At 41.9% G+C, this 11,844-nt stretch overlaps 2 protein-coding genes across 2 annotated transcripts; both read left to right on the top strand.

Moving 5' to 3' along the window:
- The first annotated feature begins 1,361 nt into the window (after window positions 1-1,361).
- yju2 (YJU2 splicing factor homolog) lies at window positions 1,362-4,474 on the top strand. Its single transcript, XM_062398061.1, has 8 exons — window positions 1,362-1,501; window positions 1,777-1,877; window positions 2,530-2,674; window positions 2,780-2,914; window positions 3,006-3,187; window positions 3,391-3,550; window positions 3,713-3,872; window positions 4,065-4,474. Exons 1-8 carry the CDS (start codon window positions 1,478-1,480, stop codon window positions 4,187-4,189), a joined length of 1,032 nt encoding a protein of 343 aa, XP_062254045.1. The 5' UTR covers window positions 1,362-1,477; the 3' UTR covers window positions 4,190-4,474.
- A 1,120-nt stretch (window positions 4,475-5,594) lies between these two features.
- On the top strand, window positions 5,595-11,700 carry LOC133962230 (SH2 domain-containing adapter protein F-like). Its single transcript, XM_062397753.1, has 8 exons — window positions 5,595-5,822; window positions 6,899-7,148; window positions 7,306-7,407; window positions 7,585-7,747; window positions 7,877-8,134; window positions 8,217-8,391; window positions 9,302-9,421; window positions 10,578-11,700. Exons 2-8 carry the CDS (start codon window positions 6,903-6,905, stop codon window positions 10,762-10,764), a joined length of 1,251 nt encoding a protein of 416 aa, XP_062253737.1. The 5' UTR covers window positions 5,595-5,822; window positions 6,899-6,902; the 3' UTR covers window positions 10,765-11,700.
- Window positions 11,701-11,844: the final 144 nt, after the last annotated feature.

Raw genomic sequence — 11,844 nt, 5'->3', positions numbered from 1 at the left:
GGGTACCAGCCATCTCATGGTTATTCATGGATTCTGTGCTGCTGGTAGGGATTGGGGGAGCACGGATGGCACAGAACTTGAATTAATAATCCCGGTTTTATTGCTCTAAAAAGCCACACAACCTCAGAATGGGTTCAGTCAAAGTCAAGGTAAGTAGGACGCCAATGACCAAACTGGAAAGACGCCATTTGGGGGTTGAGGTTTTTTGACTGGAACAGCAGGAAAAGCATGAATATAAATAATGTAATGAATGATGGTTGGATTCTGGGCTGTCAAGCTGCTTTAGTTTCAGGGTCCTGGTGTTGTGCACGCTGGTCTTCGTCCCACTGACATGACTCTGTAAAGTGTAGACGCTCTCAATCAGACTTGTGCATATCCTTCAATGACAAGTCAGATGTGAAAATAAGTCCTTTAATTTGAGAGACTTCTACACAAAGAGGGCTCTCTTCGTGTGGTGTAAAATGTCAAGTAGCACTCATGTCCCCTCTTCTTGTGAATATCAGAATAACTATCAGGAAGATCAAATTCAGTGCTAGTGGGGCGTAATCCGGCATTATTGTCAGGCAAAGAAGCAGCCAGTGCACATGCCACTGTATTGTATGCCTGCTGAGGACAATAAAGAGATGTTTATTTGTTCCCCTGCAGTTTACGGGATTCCCTCTGGCTCCACTTGCACCCCTTACTTGTCTAATGAACAAACAGCGGTGCCAAAAACACCCTGTTCACACCATAGACTGTATATAAGGTCCACACCCAGAAATCCCACAGTGTTGTGATTGCAGGATTTATGGGCACTTTGTTCTCTTTTTAGCATACGTATGTTTAATGTGAACTCAACTGATGATTGGCAGTGGATCTACATTTGGAATTTGCGAATAAAACCTGCTGTTTGTATCTGTTATTTGCAATTTGTACCTGGTGACCTTGGTACTTGAAATGTCTGGTTAGCCGGGAAAGAATAAATAAGAGTTTGCTTCATTATCAGTACTTTTTCACTTTATTTTAACAGGATATTATTTTATCAATATTGTTGCCCATGGATTCATTGTTAGTTAACTCGATTCATATAAATACTGAAGACTTGAGAATAAAACTTCGTTAAAAAGTAGAGGGTCAGTAGCTGGTTGATGTGCACTGCTTTGTTTGGCAATTTTCTAGTATACGCACTGATGCTTTTACACCATAAAAGTTCATAACTCATAAACATATTTTGAAGCTGAAGGACTAGCATAGGTATGTTCTAAATGTTCTTATGGGTGGTAGTGTATTTAACTAAGAGTCCTTGCAGAATGCCTGTGAGATCCCTCACACAGTGTGACCACAAAGGCAGCTGCCACTGGCACCTTTACATATCAGTGGCAGTTCCTGTTGACACCGGAAGTACTTCCACGAGCTAAACGCTGCCTCGAGTTAAGCTTGACCTCACTGTTTCCTGCTCCGTTTCCTGGTCGTCGTTTGGTTTCGATCCAAAGCAACAATGTCTGAAAGAAAAGTGTTGAACGTAAGTAAACGATCGACCGTGTTTCGCCCTGTGAAGTCGTGTGAAGGTACTGTTAGCTGTGTAATCCACCGAGTAGGCTAACGTTAGCTCTAAAGCTAAGTGCGGTGGCACTAATTGTATCCTCTCACATCAGACCTTCAAAGTACATCGTATTTGTAGTTGAGGATTTGTATTATGTGAAATACATGGTCGCTGTTGCCAGCAGTTTGCGTTATTGCCTTGTTTATAATTTAATGATTTCCGGTATCTTATATTTATGTTTTGCTTTCCAACAGAAATACTACCCTCCAGATTTCGATCCGGCCAAAATCCCAAAGCTCAAACTTCCCAAGGATCGACAGTATGTGGTCAGATTGATGGCTCCATTCAATATGAGGTACGTCTTACTCCTCCTCACAGTACATTTAACATCATCACCATCATCACCATCGTAAACAACAGCAGCAGCAGGTTTAACATCATGCAACACAACTTGCTCCTGGTGTTTCAGTCGAGGATCTAAGGCATAAACAACACAAGTGTGTGAGGAACGTTGACATCCAAGCATGGGTGTCACAAGATTGCATCTCAGGACATTAATCCAGTAGTGACTGTGCTTTGCAACATATTTACATTTAAAAGCTTGGTGTCAGAGAACAAGCTTTCATTGAGAAGATCTGTCTCCAGCCAGAGATCTCACTCTTCTCATTAAGCAGGTGTTAGGTGACATGTCAAGCTCACCGTTCCCATTCCTGAGTTCTGAAAGTTTTTCCACCCGGACTCTGGTGTATTGGGTTTCAACACAAACACACAGACATATTTGAAATTGGTCACTTATACCTAGCATACTGACATATTTTCAATAAAAATCCACACTCCAAGAGATGACATATAAAAGCGAGAACAACCTCAACACATTGCTGGCTATCTATGGGAGCCGATGGATCATTTCATCGGAAAACTTAAGAGGCCCTTATGATTTATCGAAAATGACTTAGTGATTCTAGATATGAATCCTGTGTCTTCACCATCTGTCTGGTTGTTTGCAGGTGTAAAACATGTGGCGAGTACATCTACAAGGGGAAGAAGTTCAATGCACGCAAAGAGACGATTATCAATGAGCTGTACATGGGACTGCCCATCTTCCGTTTCTACATCAAATGCACTCGATGTCTTGCTGAGATTACGTTTAAGGTGAGAGTTTTTAATGTTCTAATTATAACAGGTACTTTACTGAAATCAGACCAAAGAACTACTTTGTGACATCTCCTGCATAACATAGTGTCTTATCTCCCGTAGACTGATCCAGTAAACACAGATTATGCAATGGAGCATGGTGCGACACGAAACTTCCAAGCAGAGAAACTAATTGAGGAGGAGGTGAAGAGAATCCAGGATGAGAGAGAAGAGGAGGAACTCAACAACCCCATGAAGGTCGGTGCATAAACAATCAGCATTTGTTGTGTTAGTGGGCAGCGTTCAGGCTTTTGCCCAGAGAAGCTAAATGGTTTCCATCTACGGCCAGGTGTTGGAGAACCGCACAAAGGATTCCAAGATGGAGATGGAGGTTATAGAGAATCTTCAGGAGCTTCAGGAGCTGAACCAGAGGCAGGCTCAGGTGGACTTCGAGGGAATGATCGGCCTGTACAGAGATATTGAAAAGAGGAAGGTCGAACAGGAGAAAGAAGAGGATGAGCTGGAAACCAGGTTAGTGAATAAGTTTGAAATATACAATGGGCAGTAAAAGATGTTTTAAACTTTTATATTTTAATTCTTTTCCATAATTGGATAAATATAAGTAGTTTGCCGGCCTTCCCTAAGACTACATGGCCACTGCATATCTCCCATAGACTGAGCAGGAATCATTTAAAAAAAACGAACAAAGACTGAATTTAGATATTTTTTCTCAGGGACATGTTGCAACGAGCCCTCATAAAAAGACTGAGGGATTCTGACTCTGACCCGGACTCGGAGAAAGAAGAAGCAGAGAGCAGCAGCTCCCAGTCAAACAAGTCAAGCGCGAACAAACCAACAGACATCCTCACGGCTAGCAAACCCACAGAGACACAGGTTCGTACGACCACTCGCATACAGACAGTATATGTGGTAGTAGTGTGGAATTGCCAGCTCTGTAGTATTATGTAGTATGTGTTATGAAGAGGCAGCTAATAAAAAAAGCTTGAAAAAGAGGCTGTGAGCTTTGAATATTCATCTCATGCTGTGTTTCTCCAGGGAGCCTCAGCCGGAGTAGTGAAGAAGGCCAAGATTGAGAGCTGGGAGCAGAGTGTGGGGACACTGGGTGGTGTAAAATCTCTGGGGTCCCTGGTGGTGCAAAGGAAACCAACCGCAGCTGTCAACAAACCAAGTACTGCTGCTTCATCTTTGAAAACAGGTAACACATCAGGTTCTCAGTTTATGACCTCATGAATACTAGTAATGATCAGTACACTACATTTACACGTGATTTTTGTATGTTTCAAATTTTCAGGACAAACATCCATCTTTAGCTTTTTTTATTTACATCTTTAGTTAAACATTTGTATATGATTCGAAAGTCAATGTAATCTTTTGTCTTGTTTTACAGATTCACTGGCATCAAAGACGGCCGAGTCCACAAATGCTTCAAAGCCCATGATCACTCAAAAGGTCTCCTCGTCTCTCAGCCTGCTGGGCGCGTATTCAGACAGTGACAGCAATGATAGCGACTGAGTGGAACTTGACTTGAGCTAGTGACAGACAATTGTGATGATATGGACTTCTTTGCTCTCCACAAAATAGTGTGTAAACCAGCTCATGTGTCTACCCCACGAAAACCCCTATGTGCGACTGTTATGAGCAGGAATTGTATTGTTTGTTATCCATATCCAGGGAAACCGAAAGAATCTTTCGTGGCACATCCCACTTGTTCATAGACCTGTTTTTGTTTAGAATTTTACCTATAACAAATGGCAATGTTTGAATTTTTAATGTTTATTAAAATCAGTTTAAATGTAACAGTTTTGTTTCATGTAATATGTTTTACATTTTGCAACACCTAAAAATTTGGACTTTCTTAATGTGAATTGGTAATTCTTTGTTCTTATGGTCATTCACTGTCAAACGTTTATGTAACTATACAAATTATCTAACTACAAACTTTTCTGGGAGCTGAAAAGTGTGAAATGAGCTCTGGCAGTGTTAGGTTTTATATAATTCTAGTCAATTTGTCTTTTAACATTTGCTTGGAAAAGTTATTAAGCTTGAAGACAATGATTTTCAGGTGAAATGTTTATTTTACAGCTACAGTATTTTTGTTATGTTAACTGCAGATCCAGCTAATTGTCCAGAAACCTTTTGTGTTTTGTCCAAATGTGGTGATAGGGTATCCGCAGGGCCCTGGCAATGTTGGCGCCCTAGGCGACATTTCAAATTGGTTCCCCCCAACATACACACGCAACCTGTCATGCATCCCCAAGAACTTTTGGACTGTAAACAGATGCACACACAGGCAAACAAATTTGTAAGCTATAAAAAACAGTAAAAATATAAAAAGATTCCTGTACTGATAGCATATCATGTCCACCACAAAAATAAACATTAATAATGTCCACAATCGGGGTGATTCTTACCTCTATATTGTTCTTTCTTCTCTACTTTGCTGTGCTTTCTGAATTGTGCACCTGATCATTTAATCTTTTTATGAATCATCTTTGACACTAACCGCAGTCTATCAGAAAGTGCGCAGTTCGGTTCTGTGCAGGATGTGCGCAGTTCGGTTCTGCGCAGGATGTGCGCAATGGATTTCTGCGCAGGATGTTCGCGCGCAGTTTTTTATAATTTTTTTTTAAATTTAATTTATAATTTTTACTTTTTAATTTTTAATTTTTTGATATTTACTTTTTATTTAGCAGCACCAATCGTCGTTTTCTTTCACTATCAGAAATAAGCTTGCAAAGCTTTGACTCCATTATCAACTGGAGAAATGAAATAAGTAAATTAATAATGATATCGTCCATGTGACTGAAACTACATGTTACAGAGGAAGGGTTTACACCATGTTTACATCAGGTTCACGTGTGGATCAGGCAGGAACTCGTGGCCCCATATTAGTGTCGACCCATCCGAGACCCCCTCCACTCCCCTTTAAGCCAGCCGGAGACTGTCGGGGACGGTGTGAGTCTGCCCCACGGTCCGCTTGCTCTGCTCCCGGTCCGGCTAACGTTAGCTGCCCCACCTGACCTACGGCGGCACCGATTTCACGGACCACCATGTTTCGTCTTCCCAGTGTGGTAAACACCGGAAGGTAGAAACCAGGAGAAAACACAACAACCGGACCCGGGAACCGTCAATGCAGAGAAAGAGGGTGAGCTCGGGACGCCTCGACGCTAGCTTCACTTAGCTCTGGCACACATTACACATTTGGCTAACATCGACTCTGCGGATTTAAACCATGTTTTATTTTTCACACTTGCAACGCCACTTGAGTTTAGACTGACATGTTCATTTTGTCATATATATCAATCAGAAGTTAACGCTTCAATCAACTGGTTTGATTAACGAACTAATTGATTGAATCCCCCGATTTACCCGACATGCTAACTAGCGGTTGTTACTGCTTGCTGTGATTTGCAGAATTGATCTAAAACCACACTGTCCGCTTTACCACAGGGTCAAAGCAGCAATCGTGTTAAATGTAGACGTCTTTTCTCTGAACCTGTTGATTAACTGTTAAGGTCGTCAATGTGTGTCACTGTCAACCATTGTGGGCTAACTGGGGCTAACACATGCAAACAAAAGCCCCAAACTGACTCCAACTCCCGGTCAATGTTGTGCCATCAGGCCACGTAACTAATCGGACACTTATAACTCGCATGTTAATTACTTTTAAACGACTGGCTTCATGTTGTTCTATCGCGACGACATGACTTATCTCATCAGTGTTATTTATGTGTATTAAATACCCATTTTTTTATATATATATAAATTAATATTCTGTCTGTGCAATACAAGGGTTCATGTGCAAACCATTCACTGCATAGTCTCACGCTGCACTTAATTTTCTTATTTTTACATGTCATATATTAGTTTCAAGCATTAACATCTTTAGTTCAAGAGAGCGGTGCTGCACTGTATATATTCTATATTGTATATTAAAAATAATTGGACAAATTGCACAACTTATCCCTATCTTCATACTACACATGTAGAAAAACATTTAATAGTATAAGTGCCAATATTTCTACTTCTGTTGTATTCCATTTTTATGCTTTCTACATTTGCCACTTCCTCGTGCTGCTGTTTTGATTGTTAATTTCCTCTACTGAGGATCAATAAAGGTTTATCCAATCTTCTTGAAATGTATGATCTGTATTTTAATGTTGCTCGCTGTACCGATGTGTTTACAGGCCATAAATAAATCGATCTGAATGTCATCCCCAGATCCATGGCAAAGTGGCTGAAGGACTACCTCAACTTCGGCAGCAGGCGTGACCCTCCACAGCCCCCGAGGCCAGATTACACAGAGAGTGAGATCTTGAGGGCTTACCGAGCTCAGAAGGAACTCGATTTCGAGGACCCATATCAGCACTCGGATAAGGAGCGGCAGAATGGCGGTTTCAGCTCCTGCAGTGCCACAATGAGCCTTCCCTCTTTCCCTGCGTTTGGTTCAGTGCTGCCGAATGGTGTGGAGGTATGGCCTGCCTCCACCGATGCACAGATGGATGAATTTACTTTTTGGATGATAAATACTTAGCTCATATTTATTACTACAACTGCTCATATTCCAGGTTTTATAGCATTTGTTTGGATTATTATTGAAAGTTTTGTTTCTATATGTTGCATTACAGGTGAAAGTGGTGTCTCCTAAACACAGACTCATTAAAGTGGACTCTCAGGAGTTTGGTCGCTGTAAAATCCCCTTGAGTCCTGTGTTGGCTCAAGAAGAACCAGTAAGTGTTCTCTGTCTTCTGATTCATTTTCCTTGCTTCTCACATTTCCAGATCTTCCTCCCCATTTTCTTGTTAAATCCTTATTGTTTCTCTCTCTCTCTCTCTCTCTCTCTCTCTCTCTCTCTCTCTCTCTCTCTCTCTGTGTCTCTCTGTGTCTCTCTCTCTCTCTCTTCTTAGGTGGTTCCCTCTGCCCCAGCAGCTTCGGACAGTGACACAGACTACTCTGACCCGTTTGATGCCCGTCCAGACCCAAGAGTGAGATCAACCTGGGAGCCCAAACCTGCACCGACAGACTGCTGCAGCTACATGGAGCCATTTGAGGCCCAGCGGATCATCTCAGGTTTATCACAAGCTCTTAATCAAACTTCTCCTTTAAAATGTGTCATTTATACAAAGGGACAGACAGTAGCATGTTGTTACCGTAAAATTCAACAGGAAGTAATTTGTTCTGTTTGTTTTCTTCTAAAAGAACTGCAGCACGGCGGAATGACTAACAGATCAGGAAGTGGAGATCCTGGTCAGCTGTATGATAACCCATACGAGGAGAGGACTCTTCACCACCACCGTGCCGCTCCACCAGCACAACAGCAAACTCTGAAGGTTGAGGGCGGACTGGGCCTGATAGACAGCAGGGAGAGCCGGCTCCCACAGGACGATGAGCGGCCAGCTGATGAATATGACCAGCCCTGGGAATGGAAGAAGGACAACATCTCCAAAGCTTTAGCGGGTACTTTTTCATCCTTGTTGTTTATTGTCCCGGTTCCTAATGTGTCTTAAACTAACCGGCTGCATCTTCTTTCTGGCCACAGTTCAGTTTGAAGGGGCAGAAAGGGAGCGGTCGCGAGCTCAGACAGAACAGACCAGGCTCACGAAGACGGGAACCACCTCTACCAGTGCCGAGGCCTCTACACTCCGTCTGGCTGGTGACACCCCTCCACTCCTGGGGGAGAGAGTGGATCCGTTTCTGCATCTGGAGAGACAAGTGTAAGTCGACATGTTCAACAACTCCATAGGGACGGATGGGAGTTTTTTTAACATCTGGAAGTGTAAGGTGCCACGAGAAATCGTTGGTATGACGTCAGTAGTTAAGTTTATCATTTCTCGAGTTGTATATTTATGTGTCTGGTGGCTCACATTTGTTTTATTACAATGACTCTTTGTGGTTTTGCATAAAAGGCCTCTGTCAAGCTATCACTCGTATGTTATTTACATACCTCTTTGGCTAAGGAGCATTTCAAGCATCATCTGCTCACAGTCTGTCATTTGTTTCTCTAATCGGGAAGAAACAAGTCTGATGTTGTGGCCTCAACGGCCACAACATCAGACTTGTTTGAAATGCTGAACAAACAAAAAATGTGAATGGTGATTCAGAGGTCTGGAACTAGGCTGTGTCTCACAAAGTTCAGCTGCCTCCGCTGGCTGTGCTGCAGGAAAAAACAATCGACAATGTAGGACTGTGACTAGGAATTCAATTTAATTGATGACTTTACAGATTATTCTGTTGATTAACCGTTTGGTCAATAAGTTTTAAAGATTGCATCACCTTTAAAGGTCTTCCGCGATTTTTTAAAAAAACTTTCCAACCATCCGTCAAAGCTGAATATTTTCAGTTTATTATTATTCGTCAGGAGGCTGGGAAAACCAGAAACACATTTCAGAAGCTGGTTATAATGTAATTTGGATTTAGAAAGATTTAGAAATGATCGATCAATTATCAATATTTTCTATGCATATTTATATGCCAAAACACACAGCCACTCTGCAAATGTCTCACTTGGAAAAATATCCATTGAACAGTCACAGAGTGTTTACAGGAAAACTTCACGGGGTAACTTTAGACTTAAGAGAAGAACTGACATCATAAAGAAGTGTGTTTCTTCCCGGTCACCTGCAGGTGGTACCATGGAGCCCTGAGCCGTTCGGAGGCAGAGACGCTGCTCACTCTGTGCAAAGAGAGCTCCTACCTGGTGAGGAACAGCCAGAGCTGCCGCAACGACTACTCGCTCTCACTCAGGTAGACGCTCCTATTGACTCCGTCGTTTACACTCGCTTTCAACACATTCACGTCTGGACTTGACTCATCTCCGTGGCAGTTGTATCTGTTGCTTTGTCTTTAATTTGATACTTGTGTTGTTACACTTGTCGAGCGCAGCTACCAGAGCAATGTGTGAATTTGTGTGACAGGGTGGTGTTTTTTTCTCAAATCATACGTTACCATTGTGCGCTCACTGGAAATGGTGATTGCAACATTTTAAAGGCTGTTTTCACCTGGTAAAATATATTTGCTGCTTTGCTTATTTGACTTTAAAACGTGTGTCCCCTCTTTCGTTTTACAAATTCAGACAAGTTGGTGTTCATGCTGAACGTTTTGACCATTTTGAATCCCAGTGCCCAGACGCTGTTAGTGTACTGCATAATGGTAAACTACTTGAGATGCAGCATTTCTTAAGCTGTGAGTTGCACTCGATCTAAAAATAGGTCTCCTCATACTGTGTTAATTTGGAGTATCACTGCAATCTCTTAAAGGGGATTTCTAATCTAGTTAACTGCACTGCGCTGTTTCCAAAATTATCTGATCCAGTTTTTTCCTCATTTGGAAATTGTTGTGAGAATATAATCATATTTCAATCTCGAGGCAGCTTTAAATTTATCAACTTTTTACCATCTACACACTTGATCTATGTACTGACCTCCCCCCCTCTCACTCATCACTCATCACTGGCAAGTGAAAAACTGGCTTCCTAGAAAAACACTAAAAAACCCTGAAGCCTGTTCACCTGTTAAAGGTTCAGTGTGTAGAATTTTGTGACATCTAGTGGTGAAGATGCATGTGTCCGCTGAGTACCCCTCACCTCACCCTTCCCTACCAAACATGAAAGAAAACCTGTGGTCGCCTACAGTTGTCATAAAAACTCAGAAGCTGTTTAGTTTGTCCAGTCTGGGCTTCTGTAGAAAAACATGGCGGCCACCGTAGAGAAATATGCATGAAAATGAGACAACAATTTGTACAATTCAAATGATTACACACTAGTGAAAACATCACTAGGATTATTTTATATTCATCCCTTTAACCTAAATCTCACACACTGAACCTTTTTTTTAAATTCAAAATCCAGTGAAGCTCGTCAACACAGACTCACCTCTCCTGTTCCTCTTTCCTTATTTCCCAGGAGCTGCAAAGGCTTCATGCACATGAAGTTCACTCAGTCTGGAGACGGGCGTTATGTGCTAGGGGAGAACAGCCCTCCCTTCTCCACCATCCCCGAGGTCATCCATCACTACACGACACACAAGCTGCCAATCCGAGGCGCAGAACACATGTCCCTACTGTATCCCGTCATCGTTCAAACCCTCTGACGCTGACCAACACAAACTCTTTCTGCCGGTGCTACTGAACACAACATATACTCAATATTTATCCATGTCTACCCTCTGCTCCCACATGCCTTTTGGTCTCAGCCACTCTACCAGTACGACCCACAAGAGATTGGACTGTTTGGTTCCATTGTTTCCTTTTGTTTTATTTTTATTCCCCACAATCCCAGTAACTACACTGGCACTGGCAATGACAGAGCTCAGTGCCTCATGAACCTTCGTCTGTGAACTGGTGTCATCACTGAAGTTCCTGCACCTCGATTGTGATCATCTATCGAGTTTGGTAGCTTCGAAGTTTTAGTTAAGAGGAGAAATACAAACTTCAGTCTTGATGTGTCTGAAGACGAAAGAGTTTTAAGGATATTGCACTGAGATTTTGTGGCTGCCGGATGCCTGACAGGGTAACAGTGGTGATTTCCTTTCGGTTTAAGCATGTGCTAGTAGTCCAAGTTGATTATTCATCCAATGCAGTTATTCACATGACAATATCTTGTTATAAAGTGACACACAAATCCAAAAGGTTCACCTAGTCAGTAGAAAATGCAGTAAAAATGTGCTGTAACTACAAGCAACACTGTTTTCATCCTTTAATGTCAGTTACAAACCAAACACGTCATATGTAACCCCGGCTGGGTGTGAGCTCCGGGTTTCACTGTGTTTCAGACACCTCAGATGGTTGATGATTGGAAGCTGCAGTTCATCAGGTTAATGAGGGTGAAACACAACGCGACACGACTAGTTAACTTCACACAGTAACAGACTCCTGCAATACTAGTTTAGAGGGTAATAACTACAGTATTATATTGAAAGCTTGTGGCTTTGTGATCATGATTATAAAAGACGCTTTGGTAGATTATTTACTGTGCTTTTATAAGATTTTATGTCCGTTGAAAATAAAAGTTGCCTGTTTTTAAATCACCTGTGCATTGTTTATTTTTGTACTCGCTTTTGTGACTTTTATATCTAAAGGTTTTAGTAATTACAAACTAATATTGTGGTAGGACTGCTGCAGATAATTTACCTTTCAGCCTTGAGTGAATGTATAAAGAGGCTGTTGAAGTG

The sequence above is a fragment of the Platichthys flesus genome, chromosome 10, assembly GCF_949316205.1.
Source record: "Platichthys flesus chromosome 10, fPlaFle2.1, whole genome shotgun sequence".
NCBI classification, from domain to species: Eukaryota; Metazoa; Chordata; class Actinopteri; order Pleuronectiformes; family Pleuronectidae; genus Platichthys; species Platichthys flesus.
This window is presented reverse-complemented; position numbering and strand designations above follow the sequence as displayed.

What these genes read in the sequence shown, in the direction of transcription:
- yju2 (XM_062398061.1), top strand. Translation starts at nt 1,478, where the DNA reads ATGTCTGAAAGAAAAGTGTTGAAC. An exon ending in ATGGCTCCATTCAATATGAG is followed by an intron (nt 1,878 to 2,529) that starts GTACGTCTTACT and finishes GGTTGTTTGCAG; the next exon opens with GTGTAAAACATGTGGCGAGT. An exon ending in TGCTTCATCTTTGAAAACAG is followed by an intron (nt 3,873 to 4,064) that starts GTAACACATCAG and finishes CTTGTTTTACAG; the next exon opens with ATTCACTGGCATCAAAGACG.
- LOC133962230 (XM_062397753.1), top strand. Translation starts at nt 6,903, where the DNA reads ATGGCAAAGTGGCTGAAGGACTACCTCAACTTCGGCAGCAGGCGTGAC. An exon ending in TGTTGGCTCAAGAAGAACCA is followed by an intron (nt 7,408 to 7,584) that starts GTAAGTGTTCTC and finishes CTCTCTTCTTAG; the next exon opens with GTGGTTCCCTCTGCCCCAGC. An exon ending in CATCTCCAAAGCTTTAGCGG is followed by an intron (nt 8,135 to 8,216) that starts GTACTTTTTCAT and finishes TTCTGGCCACAG; the next exon opens with TTCAGTTTGAAGGGGCAGAA.